Source organism: Anomaloglossus baeobatrachus, chromosome 3 (assembly GCF_048569485.1).
Source record: "Anomaloglossus baeobatrachus isolate aAnoBae1 chromosome 3, aAnoBae1.hap1, whole genome shotgun sequence".
NCBI lineage: Eukaryota > Metazoa > Chordata > Amphibia > Anura > Aromobatidae > Anomaloglossus > Anomaloglossus baeobatrachus.
In genome coordinates this window covers 681,740,100-681,763,418 of record NC_134355.1, presented here as the reverse complement: position 1 = coordinate 681,763,418, position 23,319 = coordinate 681,740,100, and the positions used below count along the sequence as shown (strand labels likewise).

General features: G+C 45.9%; 1 protein-coding gene across 1 annotated transcript in view; it reads right to left on the bottom strand.

Moving 5' to 3' along the window:
- Nucleotides 1–23,319, bottom strand: part of SCARA5 (scavenger receptor class A member 5) — a 332,968-nt gene that overhangs the window by 251,612 nt on the left and 58,037 nt on the right. The window contains exon 3 of the mRNA XM_075341303.1: nucleotides 7,418–7,543. Coding sequence (XP_075197418.1) covers nucleotides 7,418–7,543 — 126 coding nt within the window. The remainder of the gene's footprint in view (nucleotides 1–7,417; nucleotides 7,544–23,319) is intronic.

Below are 23,319 nucleotides of genomic sequence, written 5' to 3'. Positions count from 1 at the left end.
TGCATGCACGCTCACGATGCAGGCTCCCTACATACCTCGGATGCACGCTCACGATGCACACTCCCTACATACTTGCATGCACGCTCACGATGCACACTCCCTACATACTTGGATGCATGTTCACTACATACTCGGATGCACGCTCACGATGCACACTCCCTACATACTTGGATGCACGCTCACGATGCACACTCCCTACATACTTGGATGCACGCTCACAATGCACACTCCCTACATACTCTGATTCATGCTCTCTATATACTCGGATGCACGCTCCCTATATACTTTGATGCTCACTCCCTACATACTTGGATGCACGCACCCTACACACTTAGATGCATGTTCCCTATATACTTACATGCACGCTCTTTATACACTTAGATACACGCTCCCTGCACATGCATATGCACACTCCCTATATACTTAGATGCACACTCCCTATATACTTAGATACACGCTCCATGAGCACTCCCTATAAATATGGCTGACAGCTTTGTCCTCACACCCGGGTCCTGGCACACGTCCGCACATTTTCCGGATCCCTTCCTGGTAAGCTTACACGGCCCTCGCTGTGCAGTGTGAATTGCACCACTGCAGGAGGAGGAGGCCATCTTTGTTAGAATAAATGCAGATTGCATAGCAATAATTAAAGGTGGCCCCTGCACCAGAGCAGCTGAGAGTAATTACGGCTGACACCAGGGATCATTAGTGGCCGGCTAATTGCATACTTGTTCGGGAAACCATTGCTGCTTTAATTACTAAATTACATATCTCAGGGAAACATGAATTCCAGAGGAACAAATGTGGTATAAATGAATAATGTGTATACATACAGTGCTGGCCAAAAGTATTGGCACCCCTGCAATTCTGTCAGATAATACTCAGTTTCTTCCTGAAAATGATTGCAATCACACATTCTTTGGTATTATTATCTTCATTTATTTTTCTTGCAATGAAAAAACACAAAAGAGAATGAAACAAAAATCAAATCATTAATCATTTCACACAAAACTCCAAAAATGGGCCAGACAAAAGTATTGGCACCCTTAGCCTAATACTTGGTTGCACAACCTTTAGCCACAATAACTGCGAACAGCCGCTTCCGGTAACCATCAATGAGTTTCTTACAATGCTCTGCTGGAATTTTAGAGCATTCTTCTTTGGCAAACTGCTCCAGGTCCCTGAGATTTGAAGGGCGCCTTCTCCAAACTGCCATTCTGAGATCTCTCCACAGGTGTTCTATGGGGTTCAGGTCTGGACTCATTGCTGGCCACTTTAGTAGTCTCCGGTGCTTTCTCTCAAACCATTTTCTAGTGCTTTTTGAAGTGTGTTTTGGGTCATTGTCCTGCTGGAAGACCCATGACCTCTGAGGGAGACCCAGCTTTCTCACACTGGGCCCTACATTATGCTGCAAAATTTGTTGGTAGTCTTCATAATGCCATGCACACGGTCAAGCAGTCCAGTGTCAGAGGCAGCAAAGCAACCCCAAAACATCAGGGAGCCTCCGCCATGTTTGACTGTAGGGACGGTGTTCTTTTCTTTGAATGCCTCTTTTTTTCTCCTGTAAACTCTATGTTGATGCCTTTTCCCAAAAAGCTCTACTTTTGTATCATCTGACCACAGAACATTCTTCCAAAACGTTTTAGGCTTTCTCAGGTAAGTTTTGGCCAACTCCAGCCTGGCTTTTTTATGTCTCGGGGTAAGAAGTGGGGTCTTCCTGGGTATCCTACCATACAGTCCCTTTTCATTCAGACGCCGACGGATAGTACGGGTTGGCACTGTTGTACCCTCGGACTGCAGGGCAGCTTGAACTTGTTTGGATGTTAGTCGAGGTTCTTTATCCACCATCCGCACAATCTTGCGTTGAAATCTCTCGTCAATTTTTCTTTTCCTTCCACATCTAGGGAGGTTAGCCACAGTGCCATGGGCTTTACACTTCTTGATGACACTGCGTACCGTAGACACAGGAACTTTCAGGTCTTTGGAGATAGACTTGTAGCCTTGAGATTGCTCATGCTTCCTCACAATCTGGAGTCTCAAGTCCTCAGACAGTTCTTTGGTCTTCTTTCTTTTCTCCATACTCAATGTGGTGCACACAAGGACACAGGACAGAGGTTGAGTCAACTTTAATCCATGTCAACTGCTGCAAGTGTGATTTATTATTGCCAGCACCTGTTAGGTGCCACAGGTAAGTTACAGGCGCTGTTAATTACACAAATTAGAGAAGCATCACAGGATTTTTCAAACAGTGCCAATACTTTTGTCCACCCCTTTTTTATGTTTGGTGTGGAATTATATCCAATTTGGCTTTATGACAATTTTTTTTATTTTTTTCATTGAAGACAAATTAAATGAAGATAATAATACCAAAGAATTTGTGATTGCAATCATTTTCAGGAAGAAACTGAGTATTCTCTGACAGAATTGCAGGGGTGCCAATACTTTTGGCCAGCACTGTATATACATCAGACCATGGCACCAACAGACGCTGTGGAGTAAACGTCGTCATTCTTAAGAGAGGGACTTATGGGTAAATGTTACCTATATCGTTATATTATAATACTTATTTAGTGTAAATGTGCAATTCTGACCCAATTACTCCAGAACGATATTATTTATTGGTGGCCAATGGAGGCGAATCATTGATATGTTATAGCTGCAATACCCTGTCTGACCAGCGGGTGTGCTGTCACCAGAGAGCACAGAACAGGTGCAGTGCATTGCTCTACAGCACCACCTAGTGGTAGGAGTCTGTCTAACATGCAGGGCTTTTTTATAAAGTGTTCGGTGGCAGACATCCAGATCTAATACTTCTCACAGCTGGAGATTTGCAACAATGTATCCAGCCTAGGAAATGCTTCAACTCCTCAGCAGCACAAATCTGATAGTTTGCTACAATGTATCTGATCTGGAGTTCAGCCGCAATGTATTAAATGGATGAAACTGTAACAAATCCTCAGCTGTGAGATATTATAAATCAGGCTAGGATTATATATATATAAAGGATATTCCTGGCAGACGCAATGAAGGAGGTGAAAGCATGAAACACTAATGAGAGAAAGTTGCAGAACTTTGTAAAGACCCTAACCCCCCTCGTTCTGCCTCAGGGTGTCGGCTCTCGACCAGTCTGTGTAATGGTTTCTACCTGGTAAAGTGATATAACGCAGCAGCTGCACGCCGCCATAACCGTAGCAGAGAGTAAAATGCCCCGGCGGCCCGTAAATCAGGGTGAGCCACGCTACATTTACTGCTAATGAGGTATCGATGGCTTGTAAGCTTCCAATGAGAGGAGGAAGATAAACTCCCTGTTCTGGAAAGCCACGAAGACCCAGAACCGCGGGGAACGCTTCCATAAAACGGCAATATAGGAGCAGAGACGTCAGCAAACATGTTATGTGTTCAGATTCCTATATAATTAACTACGCAAATCGTCTGAATCACTTAAAGGCGATGTGCCACTTGTCTGAAATCTGTCATTTTTTTAATAATTGAAATTGCCGCCGTTCTCGTGAATCCGGCGATGTTTTTCTTTTTTTCCTGCGCCTCTCCGTTCCTGAGATATGGCCTCTTCTTCCCAGTCTATAAATCTACTCATGCTAGCCAAGTAGGCATGGTCTTCAGCTCGTCTCTGTGGGCGTGTCCTTGAGGGCCAGGCCTATTTGGCTAAACAGACTAGATTTATAGGCAGGAAAAAAGGGGCCATATCTCAAGAATGGAGAGGCGCAGGAACGAAAGAAAAACATCGCCGGATTCAGGAGAACAGCGGCGTTTACACCAGATAATAAAAATATGTGTTTATTGCAGGCAAGAAACTTTGGAAAGTTCTCCAATGAAACATATCACAAAATGTTGTTGCACTGAGACCCACACCGATCGACTGTAGCCTGTGAGGGAATCCAGAAGCAAGTGATCAATATTCCTACAGCTCCCCCACAGGGTGAATGAGGTATTACACAGCGCCAAATGAAATCAATAGGTTGTGCATGTAACATATGAAGGTGCACAGTCCTCCAGGGAGATTATGATTGGGTTCCGGAAAAAAAAACCTTTCTAAATTCACCCATACATTTTCTAAAATTGTTTTTTAAAAGGCCATACAATATCCAAGGAAGGAGGGACGGGGGTCCAGATAACTAGAACTGAGCCCCTGATGGGGATACATCACATCCCCGCACCGTACATGTAGGGGGCTCATTTGTTATATCTACAATTCCTGATGGTGCCTTAAAGCTGACAACTGACTTTAGGTGGTAGATATTTTCTTACAGAAGTTGTCAGTTCCAGGACCTCACGCAACGGGGAGGGGAGGATCACTCCTCTATGGAGGTTGGAACATTCAGGAGAGTTTTGTATGTGATGCTGTAATACATTGCACTGGTTCCACCTCTCTCCCCCCCCCCCACCCAGCTCTCCCCATCTCCCCCAGCTCCCCCAGTTCCTCCAGATCCCCCCAGCCCCCCCCAGCTCCCCAGCCACCCCCAGCTTCCCCCAGCCCCCCCCAGCTCACAGCCACCCCCAGCTCCCCCAGCCCCTCCAGCTCCCCCCAGCCCCCCCCCCAGCTCCCCCAGTTCCCCCAGTTCCCCACAGCTCCCCCAGCCCCTACAGCTCCCCCAGCTCCCACAGCCCCTCCAAGCTCCCCCAGCCGCTCCAGCTCCCCCCCAGCCCCCCCCCAGCTCCCCCAGCCCCTCCAGCTCCCCTCCCAGTTCCCCGAGCCCCACCACATCCCCCAGCTCCCCTCAGCCCCCCCAGCCCCACCACATCCCCCAGCTCCCCCCCTCAGCTCCCCCAGCCGCTCCAGCTCCCCCCAGCCCCCCCCCCAGCTCCCCCAGCTCCCCCCAGCCCCCCCAGTGCCACCACATCCCCCCAGCTCCCCCCCTCAGCTCCCCCAGCCGCTCCAGCCCCCCCCCAGCTCCCCCAGCTCCCCCAGCCCCTCCAGCTCCCCCCAGCCCCCCCTCCCAGTTCCTTCAGCCCCACCAGATCCCCCCTCAGCCCCCCCCCCCTCAGCTCCAGGCTTTGTCACTTTGTTGCTCTGCAGATCCCTGTGATGTGTCCAGGGATTACTCACCCCATTGTCATCGGTTACACCCCGGAATAATGATGCCGTAAAGAATAGGAGGGAGGAATGAGGGGCTGCGATCAGGACAGGACCGCGCCGCACGCTACAAGGGTCACAATGTGTCGCTGCCGCAGAACTTATCACAACTGCAGTATTATCATTGTGTTTCTCTCACTGAGCAACCAATCATATTACAGCAGAACTGTCACAGATTGTCACCTCCTGCCATGCTGGACTAGTGCTTATCACAGAATCTCCATATCAGTACCAATCTTTCTGCCCAATAATAGTGCCAGTCATAGTGCCCCATAACAGAGTCACTCATAGTGCCCCATAGCAGAGTCACTCATAGTGCCCCATAACAGAGTCACTCATAGTGCCCCATAACAGTGCCAGTCATAGTGCCCCATAACAGTGCCAGTCATAGTGCCCCATAATTGTGCCAGTCATAGTGCCTCATAATTGTGCCAGTCATAGTGCCCCATAACAGTGCCAGTCATAATGCCCAAAAACAGGGCCAGTCATAGTGCCTCATAACTGTGTCAGTCATAGTGCCCCATAGCAGTGCCAGTTATAGTGCCCAAAAACAGTGCCAGTCATAGTGCCTCATAACAGTGCCAGTCATAGTGCCCCATAACAGTGCCAGTCATAGTGCCCCATAACAGTGCCAGTCATAGTGCCCCATAACAGTGCCAGTCATAGTGTCCCATAACAGTGCCAGTCATAGTGTCCCATAACAGTGCCAGTCATAGTGTCCCATAACAGTGCCAGTCATAGTGCCCCATAACAGTGCCAGTCATAGTGCCCCATAACAGTGCAAGTCATAGTGCCCCATAACAATGCCAGTCATAGTGTCTCATAACAGTGCCAGTCATAGTGTCTCATAACAGTGCCACTCATAGTGCCCCATAACAGTGCCAGTCATAGTGCTCCATAACAATGCCAGTCAGTGTCTCATAACAGTGCCAGTCATAGTGCCCCATAACAGTGCCAGTCATAGTGCCCCATAACAGTGCCAGTCATAGTGCCCCATAACAGTGCCAGTCATAGTGCCCCATAACAGTGCCAGTCATAGTGTCCCATAACAGTGCCAGTCATAGTGTCCCATAACAGTGCCAGTCATAGTGTTCCATAACAGTGCCAGTCATAGTGCCTCATAACAGTGCCAGTCATAGTGCCCCATAACAGTGCCAGTCATAGTGCCTCATAACAGTGCCAGTCATAGTGCCCCATAACAGTGCCAGTCATAGTGCCCCAAACCAATGCCAGTCAGTGTCTCATAACAGTGCCAGTCATAGTGTCCCATAACAGTGCCAGTCATAGTGTCCCATAACAGTGCCACTCATAGTGCCCCATAACAGTGTGAGTCATAGTGCCCCATAACAGTGCCAGTCATAGTGCCCCATAACAATGCCAGTCATAGTGCCCCATAACAGTGTCAGTCATAGTGCCCTATAACAGTGCCAGTCATAGTGCCCCATAACAGTGCCAGTCATAGTGTCCAAAAACAGTGCCACTCATAGTGCCCCATAACAGTGCCAGTCATAGTACCCCATAACAATGCCAGTCATAGTGCCCAAAAACAGTGTCAGTCATAGTGCCCCGTAACAGTGCCAGTCATAGTGCCTCATAACAGTGCCAGTCATTGTGCCCCGTAACAGTGCCAGTCATAGTGCCTCATAGCAGTGCCAGTCATTGTGCCCCGTAACAGTGCCAGTCATAGTGTCCTGTAACAGTGCCAGTCATAGTGTCCTGTAACAGTGCCAGTCATTGTGCCCCGTAACAGTGCCAGTCATAGTGTCCTGTAACAGTGCCAGTCATAGTGCCCTGTAACAGTGCCAGTCATAGTGCCTCATAACAGTGCCAGTCATAGTGTCCCATAACAGTGCCAGTCATAGTGCCCTGTAACAGTGCCAGTCATAGTGCCCTGTAACAGTGCCAGTCATAGTGCCCTGTAACAGTGCCAGTCATAGTGCCCTGTAACAGTGCCAGTCATAGTGCCCTGTAACAGTGCCAGTTGTGCCCAATATTGAAATGAGCATTTTGTGAAGCGGAAAACCATTAGATATTAACACTGCAGCCATACTAAAGCAAGTACACCCGCCTCACTTTCCTACATTCCATTATAAAATAGCATTAAAAGAAATGTTCTACTTTGGATAACTCTTGGATTGACTGTCTGTCCTGTAACCTAGAGATCCAGCAGCGCCCCCGCAGGTGACAGACAGCATTGCAGTGTTCAATCCAATCCTCTCACTAATGGCTGGGTCTATGCAATCAGTGATAAATCTGAGGCTTGCAGTCACATGTGGTCATCATGACATGGGGCCCTTACATCTTCCCTCTATCCAGGGACCTCACCTGCCAAGATGAAGACTCCGACGAGGATGAGGAAGACCAGTAAGTAGAGACCGACCACCGCGTACTTCAGAGCTGCCATCGACCCCAGCTGCCCGCAGCACCGTGGCTTCCACCCATTCGCTGGACCTGCGCATAAATGAAAGGCGTTATCTACCCCTGGAGGACGAGGACCATTAAATACAGTAAAAAGTTAAACAAAATTTTTTTTAAAAATATGAAAAAATGACAAACAATACAAAAGTTTAAGTGTTGAGCCCTATAAGGATAAAACAATAGAAATAGAAAATCTAATATATAAAGCTCAATATGTGTGTGTGTGTGTGTGTGTGTGTGTGTGTGTGTGTGTGTGTGTGTGTGTGTGTGTGTGTGTGTGTGTGTGTGTGTGTGTGTGTGTGTGTGTGTGTCCGGGATTGGCATCTGCACCGTCGCAGCTACAGCCACAAAATTTTGCACACTCGCACGTCTGGACCCCGAGAGCGTCATAGGCTATGTTTTGAGGGGAAATTTTAACCCCGCACTTTACAGTTATTCGCCAAAAAACCTGCCTCAATTAAAGTAAATGGAGCTGGGAGCCACAGTGCAGCCAGAACTTCAGAAGAATGCGCAGCCATGCCCTTATATGGAATGTTGGCGTGTCACAATGCAGCCAGGGACAGAGACAGACACAGACAGGGAAAGAGACAGACACAGACAGGGTAAGAAACAGACATAGACCGGGTAAGAGACAGACACAAAGAGACAGACAAAGACAAAGAGACAGACTGACAGGGAAAGAGAGAGACAGGTTAAGAGACAGAAACAGGCAGGTAAAGAGACAGATACAGACAAAGAGACAGAGAAAGACACAGGGAAACAGACAGACAGGGAAAGAGAGGGAAAGAGACACAGGGTAAGAGACAGACAAAGACAGGTAAAGAGACAAAGAGACAGACACAGGGAAAGAGACAGACAGGGTAAGAGACAGACAAAGACAGGTAAAGAAACAGACAAAGAGACAGACACAGGGAAAGAGACAGATGGAAAGAGGGAAAGAGACAGACAGGGAAAGAGAGTGAAAGAGACAGACAGAAAGAGAGGGAAAGAGACAGACAGGGAAAGAGGGAAAGAGACAGACAGGGAAAGTGACAGAGATAGACAGACAGACAGGGAAAGATAGATAGACAGACAGGGAAAGAGATAGATAGACAGGGAAAGAGATAGATAGACAGGGAAAGAGATTGAGACAGATGGAGAAAGAGGCAGAGACAGTCAGAGACAGACAGGGAAAGAGACAGACAGACAAAGAGATGGAGAGAGAGAGACAGAGAGATATATACAGAGGGGGAGACAGACATTATAATTACATTTCTATCTATTTGTTTTGTGGTATTTGTGTGCAGAATACATTTTTGTTAATACATTCTATTTTGTTAACAGCAGTTATTAACCCGGGCGAAGCCGGGCAGTACAGCTAGTAGAAAATAAAAATATAAAAAATACACATATTTGGTATTGCTATCAATATATAGAATAAATTAATCCAAAAGTAATGAGAAAAAAAATAAACACCAATTTTTTTTTCTTTTGTCCCATGAAAATAGTGAAATATTTACAAAATGTGAGGGGTGTACTTATTTTTGTAATATACTGTATAATGGCAGTAGGTGTATGATAAATACAATATCTGCTTAATAGGAAAAAGCTTTCGTGACTTCTTCGTGAACAACATGCGTTGGAGAAGAGCCGCGCCCGGCTGAAGGATGATAATGGACGTTATCTGGCCGTGTCACTCACATTGTTGATGGGGCTAGTTGTCTTTTCAGTTGTGTTTATTTTACGCGTGCTATTTATCTGATGGTTAGAGCTGCGCCCACGCATTACATGGACGTCCATTACTCCATCATCACGTGGGTTTATGATCCACAACAAATTGGTTCAACTTTGGATCAGCCTCTCCTACAGCTTCGATCAGTAGAGGAACCTTACAGAACATTTTCAATTCTCCTACAGCACCTCCAGAGGAAAAGCATGGAATTACATGGAGGGTGCACTATGACTGGTGCATTGGATCCTCCAGAAGAAGAGATGCCCCTTTAGTTTTCTAACCACCATCGCTAGTGCATTGGATCCTCCAGAAGAAGAGATGCCCCTTTAGTTTTCTAACCACCATCACTGGTGCGTTAAGTCCTCCCGAAGACTAGATGTCCCTTGGGTTTTCTAACCAACATAACTGGTGCATTGGATCCTCCAGAAGAAGAAATGCCCATTAGATTTTCTAACGACCATCACCGGTGCTTTGGATCCTCCAGAAGAGATGCCCCATGGGTTTTCTAACCACCATCGCCGCTGCATTGGATCCTTCAAAAGAAGAGATGCCCCTTGGGTTTTCTAATCACCATCACTGGTGCATTGGATCCTCCCGATGACGAGATGTTCCTTGGGTTCTTTAACCATTACCCATTGGATCCTCCAGAAGAAGAGATGCCCCTTGGGCTGTCTTACCACCATCACTGGTGCATTGGATCCTCCAGAAGAAAAAATGACCCTTGGATTTACTAACCACCATCGCTAGTGCATTAGATCCTCCAGAAGAAGAGATGCCCCTTTAGTTGTCTAACCACCATCACTGGTGCGTTAAGTCCTCCCGAAGACTAGATGTCCCTTGGGTTTTCTAACCAACATAACTGGTGCATTGGATCCTCCAGAAGAAGAAATGCCCATTAGATTTTCTAACGACCATCACCAGTGCTTTGGATCCTCCAGAAGAGATGCCCCATGGGTTTTCTAACCACCATCGCCGCTGCATTGGATCCTTCAAAAGAAGAGATGCCCCTTGGGTTTTCTAATCACCATCACTAGTGCATTGGATCCTCCCGAAGAAGAGATGTTCCTTGGGTTCTCTAACCACCATCACTGGTGCATTGGATCCTCCAGAAGAAGAGATGCCCCTTGGGCTATCTAACCACCATCACTGGTGCATTGAATCCTCTAGAAGAGATGCCCCTTGGGTTTTCTAACCACCATCACTGGTGTATTTGATCCTCCAGAAGAAGAGATGCCCCTTGGGCTTTCTAAACCAATGTGCAATGGCTAAGGTTCACTCTCACATGTCGCCAGCTATGATGCCAGTATTTTCCAGGACCCGAGCCCCAGAAACTCCTCGACTCCATATGTTATGTTCTAATGTAATCAAATCGCATATTAGTTCTGCCAGTGTCCCGAGCATTCAATCCCTTCATCTGAACTTCATTATCAAATAATGAAAATTCCCCAAGAGTGAAACGCGTGGTGTAAATGTAATGCCCTGCTATTGTTACGACTTGATTGAATTAAATAATGGAGCTGATACAGGAAATAAAATATCATTAGAAAGTCAAATCTCTCCGGCTCTCTCGTTCCTCGCTGGTAATAGATTGGCCAACCTATAAAACGCATCGGGTAAAAAACGAAAAACCAAAAGACCACAAAAGGGAAACAGATGTAGAGCTCAGAAAAAAAGAAACAAACCTCAATAAATTGCGGTTGGGACGTATTTCCAATGTTAATCTACAAAAGATGTCCAGGATTCCAGCCTGAAATATATGGAGGCACCTTCCATGAAAGCCATATATTACAATGGTGACGGGAGAGCCGGCCGCGCACTTCTGTTATCTGCACATACGTGTGATCAGATGTCCTATAAATCTGCCGACAGTCACATAATGTCCCAATTACTGGGGAGCCCCAGATGACCCCGATAGAAAAAGTACATAGTATGTATCAATCAGCCAACGCTGAGGTTCCCATATTCCTGTATAGTGGATCTGTCGGACTCCGATGGTTCCCCATCTTACCCATACACCACAGATAGCTGTGGCCTCCAATGGTTCCCCATCTTACCCATACTCCACAGATAGCTGTGGCCTCCAATGGTTCCCCATCTTACCCATACACCACAGATAGCTGTCGCCTCCAATGGTTCCCCATCTTACCCATACTCCACAGATAGCTGTGGCCTCCAATGGTTCCCCATCTTACCCATACTCCACAGATAGCTGTCAGCCTCCAATCGTTCCCCATCTTACCCATATGTCGCGGGCGGAGGAGGGGACGCTGCGCTCTCCCACTGCTCGGGTCCGGCTGCTGCTCAGTGGTGGCTCGAGCGGTGGGCCGGATCCCGGGGACTCGAGCGGCGCTCCTCGCCCATGAGTGAAAAGGGGTAAGGATTGGATGGTGGGGATTTGGTTATTGTCCGTGACGCCACCCACGGTTGTGGTGATATTGGTGACACCACCGCTGCTCTGGACAGGGATCCCGGGAGCGATGACAGGGAGCAGCCTGGATTTTAGTTCTCCCCTCCATGGGTAGGGGGATTGGTTGTCCCGGGGCCCGGTGATGGGGTAGGACGGAATGGCAGGCGGGTTGCGGGGCCTGGTGAGGTGCAGGGTCGCGGGGGCAGCGCTGTGCCGCACGGCACGGTGGCACGGTGATACTCACTCAGCCAATGATGAAGACACAGTTCTCGGTAAAACACACGGCTGGATGGATGGGTCCCACAGACGGCTGCGGTGGTTTCTGCTCCCGGCAGGTTGATGGTGACTGCCTTTCTTTGCACCTGTGTAGTGTTTGGTTCCAATTGGTTCCCACCGGTAACCCGCTCCCCAGCTTGGATATGGGCTGGAGGAGCCCCTTTTGCCCGCAGGCTCTGGCCCTGGGAACGGTAGCTTTGGCGGTGGCTATGTTTCCCTCTCACGGTTGGACGGTTGCCTTCTGATGGGACTTGGCTGCTGGGAAACCCAGGAGGTTCCCTTCGCTAACGGATTTGGCAAATTCACGGCGACTCCTAGCCTTGCCGGGGTCCGTAAGCCCCTGCCCAATGGTGCTGACTTCTCTTTGTGTACCGGCCCGGTACCGCCGGGCCACCGCCCGTCCACGGTCCTTGCGGAAAACTCCAATCGGCCACTCCTGCAGACGGTCACCACCGTCTGCCAACCTTGCTGATCTTTCCGGGCCACACACCCGGACCAACTTCAGTCTGCTCCTCTACCATTTTCCTTCCTCTCACTTTTCACTCTCAAACTCTTCTGCTTACTTTTCCCGCCTCCAGGACTGTGAACTCCTCGGTGGGCGGGGCCATCGCCTGTCCCACCCCCCTGGTGTGAACATCAGCCCCTGGAGGAAGGCAACAAGGATTTTTGTCTGACTTTGGTGTGCCTGCCTGACAGGGAGTGTGGGGTGTGTTGGTGTTGTTATCTGTGGCCCTTGGCTTGTCCAGGGCACCACACATACACCACAAATAGCTGTGGCCTCCAATGGTTCCCCATCTTACACATACACCACAGATAGCTGTCGGCCTCCGATGGTTCCCCATCTTACCCATACACCACGGATAGCTGTTGGCCTCCGATGGTTCCCCATCTTACCCATACACCATGGATAGCTGTTGGTCTCCGATGGTTCCCCATCTTACCCATACACCATGGATAGCTGTTGGCCTCCGATGGTTCCCCATCTTACCCATACACCACAGATAGCAGGGCCCCATTGGAGGCCAACAATCTCATTTATAGATGCCAGGCATTTTGTAGGGTGCAGAAATAGTAGAGCTAATTTTAGAATGATTTGCTCCTTATAAAGCTTGTTACTCAAACATTATGAATCTTCAGTCAGTCTTTCATCTGATGAGTCAGAATTTCTCAGTAATTTTCAGCCAAGGTTCCCTTGGTTTTCGTTTTGCCTCTGGCTATGGGCCCCTATTGATTATAGGGCCCCTGTGCACCTATGGCATGTCAGTCCTTGCACATAGTCCTGGCCGAACAGTCGGCATCTGCTCAGTGCAGCAGGTGGATGGTAATTCAATATCCAGCTAAATATTCAGATCTTGATGTAGCCGTGAAATTCGACTCGACACCTGTAGATCGACTCCTCCATCACGTCTAATAGTCGTAAAACAACCAAGACTCTGGTTCTCCTCGTTGTCCCCCGAAGACCTCAGGCTATGACAGTGTTTACACATCAGCAGCAATCGTATCCATTATAACAAGATGTTTAATAGAAAATGAAGATAATTGGAGAGAATTATTAGGTCACTGGATCCTCCGGAGTAATCTTACATGAGATGAACGAGGATTGTGCGCTGTCGTTGTGCCAAACCTTCCTAATATTGGACGGAGCGTGCTGTGTGTAACGTGATCCTCAACTCCAGAGACCCCTGGAACAGCAGAAGGAACATTACAAAAGTTCTCAACCCAACAATAAAACTCCACACGTGTTCCTGTGTTTTCCTACATGCTTCATCTACACAACCAGCTCTTCGCATTACCCATTGTGTTCATCCGTTCCTCCAACTATGTGACATTGCGTGATTAACGGGAAACAGCTCGCTTCTTACGGGATGAAAACATTTATACAGCTGGTAACTTGGAGCTCGCAGCCTTGTGGTGGAGGTCCAGGAAGACGTGCACCTTGGCACAGGAGTCAGATCTCATGGGAAGAGGTGGTTTCTCTAGGAACTCATGATCGAAATATCCCTCTTAGTCAACCAGTGAACTCAAATGACATTGAGCAATCTCAACGGCTCTGGCAGCCAAAACAAAACATATAACTGCTGCCATGGAGCAAAAAATAAAAAATCTGATCTCTAGGTTATTGGAATGTTTCACGACCTGTCACCACTTGGAAATGTCTTCCAGATATCTATGTATCCCACAAATGAAGGCGTTGTATCCAGAGAGGCTTCTTCTGGCTTTGCAGGTGCTCCATCCCTTTTGGCCAACGTCTCTGGCACCTTGGGATTGAATGTGATTGCTTAGAGCTGCTGCCCATAACCACAATCCCACACATGAGTAATCCCTTTCCCACAATGGTCATTTTCTAAGCGTTGTCCGGGCTGGGTGTGGACGCTGCATCCATTGGCATGTGTCTTTATCTAGGCTTCCACGTTCTAGAGTTCTGCTATAAATTTACAACACACGTCTTGTTTTAGGAATAATCTGATCATCTGCCATGGACAGATTTATCCAAGGTCATGGCCACCCACTAGCAAGATTTCACAATTTACAGTTAACAAATTGTAGTTAGGGTCATTATTTAAAGGGGTAAAAGCAAGTCATCGGCCTCATACAGAGAACATCTCACAAGACGTGAGCTTCATAAATTCTGACAATAACCAGAACACTATGGCTCTACTGCATCAAAGGGTTGACCATGATTCGTGGCAAATTTACAGAATCCCAAACAACCTTTACGATGAAAAAGAAATCTCTGGCCAACTGCAAAGATGACCATGAAAAACATTAGGAATGAACATGAGCCCCATGCTATCGTAAAGACCTAACCATAGTGGTCGACAGCCAAACTAAAACTGGCCACATGGTTCACCGGTGAAGGTAAGCATGTCTATCGGCAAACTTCTATTGAAGAAACCTTTGTCATAACTAGAGAGATTCCAGATTTTTTTTTAAGTCAACGGGAGTGTCTGGATGGACCAGGTGATACAAGAAATTAAAGTGGTGGCTACCCATGTGCAGGATTTGTCCACTTCAGTCTCCATCTTGTCTCGCACCCCTGTGTCTGGCCATCCACCTTCAGGTCTGGCTAGCTCTCCTGTGGAACTGCCAATGGCTAAAGTGCGGGTGGCGCAGCTGAACTTCAGATGCCACTTCCGTCCAACTATGACAGAGTTCCCAAGGAGAGTCGAGGTTTTATTAACCAGTGCTGGATACATTTGACTCTCCACGCTCATCTGTTCCCTTCAGACCAAAATGAGGCTGGGTATGTGGTGTTTCTCCTGTCCTGTTGAGCTCTTTCCAGGGAAAATCCCATTTCGGAGCATGGGGGTCCAGTTACCTAGAGCATTTGGGTGGTTTGTGGAGATATTTCGTGTGGTGTTTGAGGCTCCAGGCCGTACCTCTTTAGGCTGATTCTGCGACAGAACACGAGGCTCAGTATACTTTACACTGCAGAGCTTGCTTGGAATACAGCAATAATGGCAACCCTCTGGCAGGGTCTGTCCAGCCATATTAAGGATGAATTGGTTGGCAGAGATCTACCATCTTCCCGGGAGGACCCGATACACCTAAGACGCCGACCAAGGAGTACTAGACAGCCCGGGGCGGGAAAGTGAGGAGACAGTTTGGAGAGTTCAAGTTGGAGAGGTGTGTGGGCTGGAGCTGTGTGCAGCTCCAGCAGAGGCGAGAACCCAAGTTGAACAGGTGCCAGGGTAGGAGCCCTGGTGCCTTTGGCTAGGAGGCAGACGGCGGTCTCCGTCTGCAGAAGGCGGGAAGACAACTCGGTGGAACCAAGGTGGACCGGAACAGGGTAGTGGTCCGCCGGTACCGACCCGGGGAACCGACTCAAACTGGAGCATAAAGGGAGGTACTCAGATCCTGAAGCTAGGTCCAGAAACGACTGGGGGCTAGCTATATAACTGATTGCGGCCAGGACTAGAGGTCCTGTCCCACCCAAAGTCCCGGCTAAAGGCAACAGCCCACCGAGGGGGATAAAAGGCCACAGCCACGGCTCAGAGATCCCACGGGCCAGCGTCTGCGGGCAAAGGGCTCCTTAGGCAACCACAAGCCGGGAGCGGACTCCTGAAGTTGCAAGCAGGCAGTCCACCATCTTACACAGGTGCAGGAGAAAGACAGAGACCACCAGCCGGGTGGGGAAACCCAAACCCTGCCGGCTTCGGGCACCGACCACCATCACCTAGGTTTACCAGAGACTCGTGTGTGTTTCTAATAGTGAGTACATCAGCACCCTGCGGTCGCCCATCTCCCTGCATCGCCAACCCCCAACGGGTCCCGGGGCCATCACCCCTGCCCACGGAGGGGTTAACAACTTGCTGCGCAACATCTCCCCCAGGTGCCCCGTAACTGCAGCGGTGGTGTCCAACCTCACCACACATCGCGGGTGGTGTCACGAACTCCGTACAGCTCAGCCCATACATTTATGTCCCACATCCACCATCCCATCACTACCCCTTTTCATTTGAAGAGACCGTGAGGCCCCCGGGTACGGAGACCCTCGAGCGGGTGAAAATTCTGTGACATGTGACCAAGCAGATAAAGGGCAGGGACTCCAGGACTCTGCCACCCTTCTGGTTCCTGGACCCCGTCAGAGCGACATGGCCACCCCGTCTAACAAGCCCGGAGTATCGGAGCCCGTGCCCGGAACAGTGGCATGTGTGGAAGCCCAGACCGTGCGGATGTGTCGCCGGATCCAGGCGCAGGCGCGCTTTATAATGGAGCAGTGGATGGCCGAGATGGAGGAGATGGCAGCGGCCGTCCGGGCACGCAAACTGGAGGCAATTTTAGAGGAGCAGGTGAGCGACCCACGCCCCTATGTCCCCGAGGGACCGGCCGACCAGGCTGAGGGATCCGGTCTGCCCCTGCCCTCTATATTGCCTCCCTCGCCGTCCGTCCCGGTTGCTGCTGACCCCCCGCTTGGTCCGATGCCATCAACACCCGCAGCGGAGTCCGTCCCACCAGCCCGTGAGGACCAGCTCGAGGAAGCCGCCAACAGCCAGCCCGTCACCACCATGGCACCAATCCCAGCTCCACGAAAGATCAACCTCCGGAGGATGCCCTGTCCCACCTTGAACCCGCCGGTCCCGGAAAAAGCAACGCCCCAGTCGACAGAGGCCCCGGCAATCCGCCCGACCAAGATGGAAGTGGCTGCTGATCGGAAGTCAACCCAGCGGGTAAAGCTGGCCGCTCCCAAAACCCAGGCCTCGGCTGAGGCACCGCGCTCAGCCCGTACATTTATGTCCCACATCCACCATCCCATCACTACCCCTTTTCATTTGAAGTGACCGCGAGACCCCTGGGTCCGGAGACCCTCGAGCCACCCACAGAAGGGCCGGATCCGAGCAGCTCGGCTGCTGAGAGCGGGGCGGTACACGTGCAGCGATTTGCCCGTGACGCACAAACGACGGGGGCGGGGGCGATCGCTGGCGATGTCGCTGCTTGTAAAGCGCCCTTAAGTGTCCCCTTAAGCCTAGAGAACGCCAGCTCCTAGGGTTGGTTGAAGAGATGACCCTAGGTGTGAATGCTTGCCACCCGAAACTCATGACTGAGGTTGCCCTGTCCTGGGAAGAGAGGTCTCTTTCTGTGGCAGCACATCCGTATCTGCTGACAACTGTATCCATCAGGATTTGGTATGTCAACGTCAGCTCCCCACACAACGGCTTGTTCAACCCCTGGCTATTGGCTCCATGGACGGCTGCTTCTAGCGGAGCCTGTCTGTTACATCACGCTGCAGTCTTTATCGAAAAAGGCTTGTTGTTTGCACTACCCAGATCCGTGAATACCATTTTTCTAGACCTCCCCTTATATACACTGATTATTGACTGGTTTACTGGATAAGTGCTTCACTGGGGATATCGGTTATATTCTGGTATATAGGGGCAGTATTATTGTAGTTATATTCTTGTACATAGGGAGCAGTATTATAGTAATTATATTCTTGTATATAGGGAGCAGTATTATAGTAGTTATATTCTTGTACATAGGGGCAGTATTATAGTAGTTATATTCTTGTACATAGGAGCAGTATTATAGTAGTTATATTCTTGTACATAGGGGGCAGTATTATAGTAGTTATATTCTTGTACATAGGAGCAGTATTATAGTAGTTATATTCTTGTACATAGGGAGCAGTATTATAGTAGTTATATTCTTGTACATAGGAGCAGTATTATAGTAGTTATATTCTTGTACATAGGGGCAGTATTATAGTAGTTATATTCTTGTACATAGGGGGCAGTATTATAGTAGTTATATTCTTGTACATAGGAGCAGTATTATAGTAGTTATATTCTTGTACATGGGGCAGTATTATAGTAGTTATATTCTTGTACATAAGGGCAGTATTATAGTAGTTATATTCTTGTACATGGGGCAGTATTATAGTAGTTATATTCTTGTACATAGGGGCAGTATTATAGTAGTTATATTCTTGTACATGGGGCAGTATTATAGTAGTTATATTCTTGTACATAAGGGCAGTATTATAGTAGTTATATTCTTGTACATAGGGGGCAGTATTATAGAAGTTATATTCTTGTACATAGGAGCAGTATTAAAGTAGTTATATTCTTGTACGGGCAGTATTATAGTAGTTATATTCTTGTACATAGGGGGCAGTATTATAGTAGTTATATTCTTGTACATAGGGGGCAGTATTATAGTAGTTATATTCTTGTACATAGGGGGCAGTATTATTGTAGTTATATTCTTGTACATAGGGGGCAGTATTATAGTAGTTATACAGTTAGGTCCAGAAATCTTTGGACAGTGACACAATTTTCGCGAGTTGGGCTCTGCATGCCACCACATTGGATTTGAAATGAAACCTCTACAACAGAATTCAAGTGCAGATTGTAACGTTTAATTTGAAGGTTTGAACAAAAATATCTGATAGAAATTGTAGGAATTGTCACATTTCTTTACAAACACTCCACATTTTAGGAGGTCAAAAGTAATTGGACAAATAAACCAAACCCAAACAAAATATTTTTATTTTCAATATTTTGTTGCGAATCCTTTGGAGGCAATCACTGCCTTAAGTCTGGAACCCATGGACATCACCAAACGCTGGGTTTCCTCCTTCTTAATGCTTTGCCAGGCCTTTACAGCCGCAGCCTTCAGGTCTTGCTTGTTTGTGGGTCTTTCCGTCTTAAGTCTGGATTTGAGCAAGTGAAATGCATGCTCAATTGGGTTAAGATCTGGTGATTGACTTGGCCATTGCAGAATGTTCCACTTTTTTGCACTCATGAACTCCTGGGTAGCTTTGGCTGTATGCTTGGGGTCATTGTCCATCTGTACTATGAAGCGCCGTCCGATCAACTTTGCGGCATTTGGCTGAATCTGGGCTGAAAGTATATCCCGGTACACTTCAGAATTCATCCGGCTACTCTTGTCTGCTGTTATGTCATCAATAAACACAAGTGACCCAGTGCCATTGAAAGCCATGCATGCCCATGCCATCACGTTGCCTCCACCATGTTTTACAGAGGATGTGGTGTGCCTTGGATCATGTGCCGTTCCCTTTCTTCTCCACACTTTTTTCTTCCCATCATTCTGGTACAGGTTGATCTTGGTCTCATCTGTCCATAGAATACTTTTCCAGAACTGAGCTGGCTTCATGAGGTGTTTTTCAGCAAATGTAACTCTGGCCTGTCTATTTTTGGAATTGATGAATGGTTTGCATCTAGATGTGAACCCTTTGTATTTACTTTCATGGAGTCTTCTCTTTACTGTTGACTTAGAGACAGATACACCTACTTCACTGAGAGTGTTCTGGACTTCAGTTGATGTTGTGAACGGGTTCTTCTTCACCAAAGAAAGTATGCGGCGATCATCCCCCACTGTTGTCATCCGTGGACGCCCAGGCCTTTTTGAGTTCCCAAGCTCACCAGTCAATTCCTTTTTTCTCAGAATGTACCCGACTGTTGATTTTGCTACTCCAAGCATGTCTGCTATCTCTCTGATGGATTTTTTCTTTTTTTTCAGCCTCAGGATGTTCTGCTTCACCTCAATTGAGAGTTCCTTAGACCGCATGTTGTCTGGTCACAGCAACAGCTTCCAAATGCAAAACCACACACCTGTAATCAACCCCAGACCTTTTAACTACTTCATTGATTACAGGTTAACGAGGGAGACGCCTTCAGAGTTAATTGCAGCCCTTAGAGTCCCTTGTCCAATTACTTTTGGTCCCTTTAAAAAGAGGAGGCTATGCATTACAGAGCTATGATTCCTAATCCCTTTCTCCGATTTGGATGTGAAAACTCTCATATTGCAGCTGGGAGTGTGCACTTTCAGCCCATATTATATATAGAATTGTATTTCTGAACATGTTTTTGTAAACAGCTAAAATAACAAAACTTGTGTCACTGTCCAAATATTTCTGGACCTAACTGTATTCTTGTACATAGGGGCAGTATTATAGTAGTTATATTCTTGTACATAGGAGCAGTATTATAGTAGTTATATTCTTGTACATAGGGGCAGTATTATAGTAGTTATATTCTTGTACATGGGGCAGTATTATAGTAGTTATATTCTTGTACATAGGAGCAGTATTATAGTAGTTATATTCTTGTACATAGGGGGCAGTATTATAGTAGTTATATTCTTGTACATAAGGGCAGTATTATAGTAGTTATATTCTTGTACATAGGAGCAGTATTATAGTAGTTATATTCTTGTACATAGGGGGCAGTATTATAGTAGTTATATTCTTGTACATGGGGCACTATTATAGTAGTTATATTCTTGTACATGGGGCAGTATTATAGTAGTTATATTCTTGTACATAGGGGGCAGTATTATAGTAGTTATATTCTTGTACATGGGGCAGTATTATAGTAGTTATATTCTTGTACATAGGGGGCAGTATTATAGTAGTTATATTCTTGTACATGGGGCAGTATTATAGTAGTTATATTCTTGTACATAGGGGCAGTATTATAGTAGTTATATTCTTGTACATGGGGCAGTATTATAGTAGTTATATTCTTGTACATAGGGGGCAGTATTATAGTAGTTATATTCTTGTACATAAGGGCAGTATTATAGTAGTTATATTCTTGTACATAGGAGCAGTATTATAGTAGTTATATTCTTGTACATAGGAGCAGTATTATAGTAGTTATATTCTTGTACATGGGGCAGTATTATAGTAGTTATATTCTTGTACATAGGGGGCAGTATTATAGTAGTTATATTCTTGTACATGGGGCAGTATTATAGTAGTTATATTCTTGTACATAGGGGCAGTATTATAGTAGTTATATTCTTGTACATGGGGCAGTATTATAGTAGTTATATTCTTGTACATAGGGGCAGTATTATAGTAGTTATATTCTTGTACATGGGGCAGTATTATAGTAGTTATATTCTTGTACATAGGGGCAGTATTATAGTAGTTATATTCTTGTACATGGGGCAGTATTATAGTAGTTATATTCTTGTACATAGGGGCAGTATTATAGTAGTTATATTCTTGTACATGGGGCAGTATTATAGTAGTTATATTCTTGTATATAGGGACAGTATTATAGTAGTTATATTATTGTACATAGGAGCAGTATTATAGTAGTTATATTCTTGTACATGGGGCAGTATTATAGTAGTTATATTGTTGTACATAGGGGCAGTATTATAGTAGTTATATTCTTGTACATGGGGCAGTATTATAGTAGTTATATTCTTGTATATAGGGACAGTATTATAGTAGTTATATTCTTGTACATAGGAGCAGTATTATAGTAGTTATATTCTTGTACATGGGGCAGTATTATAGTAGTTATATTCTTGTACATAGGGGCAGTATTATAGTAGTTATATTCTTGTACATGGGGCAGTATTATAGTAGTTATATTCTTGTACATAGGGGCAGTATTATAGTAGTTATATTCTTGTATATAGGGGACAGTATTATAGTAGTTATATTCTTGTACATAGGAGCAGTATTATAGTAGTTATATTCTTGTACATGGGGCAGTATTATAGTAGTTATATTCTTGTACATAGGGGCAGTATTATAGTAGTTATATTCTTGTACATAGGGGGCAGTATTATAGTAGTTATATTCTTGTACATAGGGGCAGTATTATAGTAGTTATATTCTTGTACATGGGGCAGTATTATAGTAGTTATATTCTTGTACATAGGAGCAGTGTTATAGTAGTTATATTCTTGTATATAGGAGCAGTATTATAGCAGATATATTCTTGTACATAGGGGCAGTATTATAGTAGTTATATTCTTGTACATAGGGGCAGTATTATAGTAGTTATATTCTTGTACATAGGGGGCAGTATTATAGCAGTTATATTCTTGTACATAGGGGCAGTATTATAGTAGTTATATTCTTGTACATAGGGGGCAGTATTATAGTAGTTATATTCTTGTACATAGGGGCAGTATTATAGTAGTTATATTCTTGTACATAGGAGCAGTATTATAGTAGTTATATTCTTGTACATAGGGGCAGTATTATAGTAGTTATATTCTTGTACATAGGGGCAGTATTATAGTAGTTATATTCTTGTACATAGGGGGCAGTATTATAGTAGTTATATTCTTGTACATAGGGGGCAGTATTATAGTAGTTATATTCTTGTACATAGGGGGCAGTATTATAGTAGTTATATTCTTGTACATAGGGGGCAGTATTATAGTAGTTATATTCTTGTACATAGGGGCAGTATTATAGTAGTTATATTCTTGTACATAGGAGCAGTATTATAGTAGTTATATTCTTGTACATAGGGGCAGTATTATAGTAGTTATATTCTTGTACATAGGGGCAGTATTATAGTAGTTATATTCTTGTACATAGGGGGCAGTATTATAGTAGTTATATTCTTGTACATAGGGGGCAGTATTATAGTAGTTATATTCTTGTACATAGGGGTAATATTATAGTAGCTATATTCTTGTACATAGGGGCAGTATTATAGTAGTTATATTCTTGTATATAGGAGCAGTATTATAGTAGTTATAGTCTTGTACATAGGGGGCAGTATTATAGTAGTTATATTACACCATGGGGCAGAATTATAGTAGTTATATTACACCATGGGGCTAATAATAACTATTTCTCCTATGATATCTTCCCTAAGGTTCAATATCCATGTAGATGAAATAATGGAGACATAATACGATTATAATGTGAATTGATGGTTATTATTCTTGAAGTATTTCATGCAAAACTAAGTTTCTTACAAATCCCAGATTAAATTATTCTTCCATTTTGCTGCCAAACATGACGTTGGGGAGGGAGGTTGTACAGATAAAGCAGCAGATATCTACATTACAGCATTGTGTGATTTGGCAGCAGTTAAAACCCATAATCTTCTTAGTCAATGACCTCACTGCAGATATAGCCCGAAATGGACACAACCTATAGCGTGGCGCAGCGATACGAGCGCTCGGCTG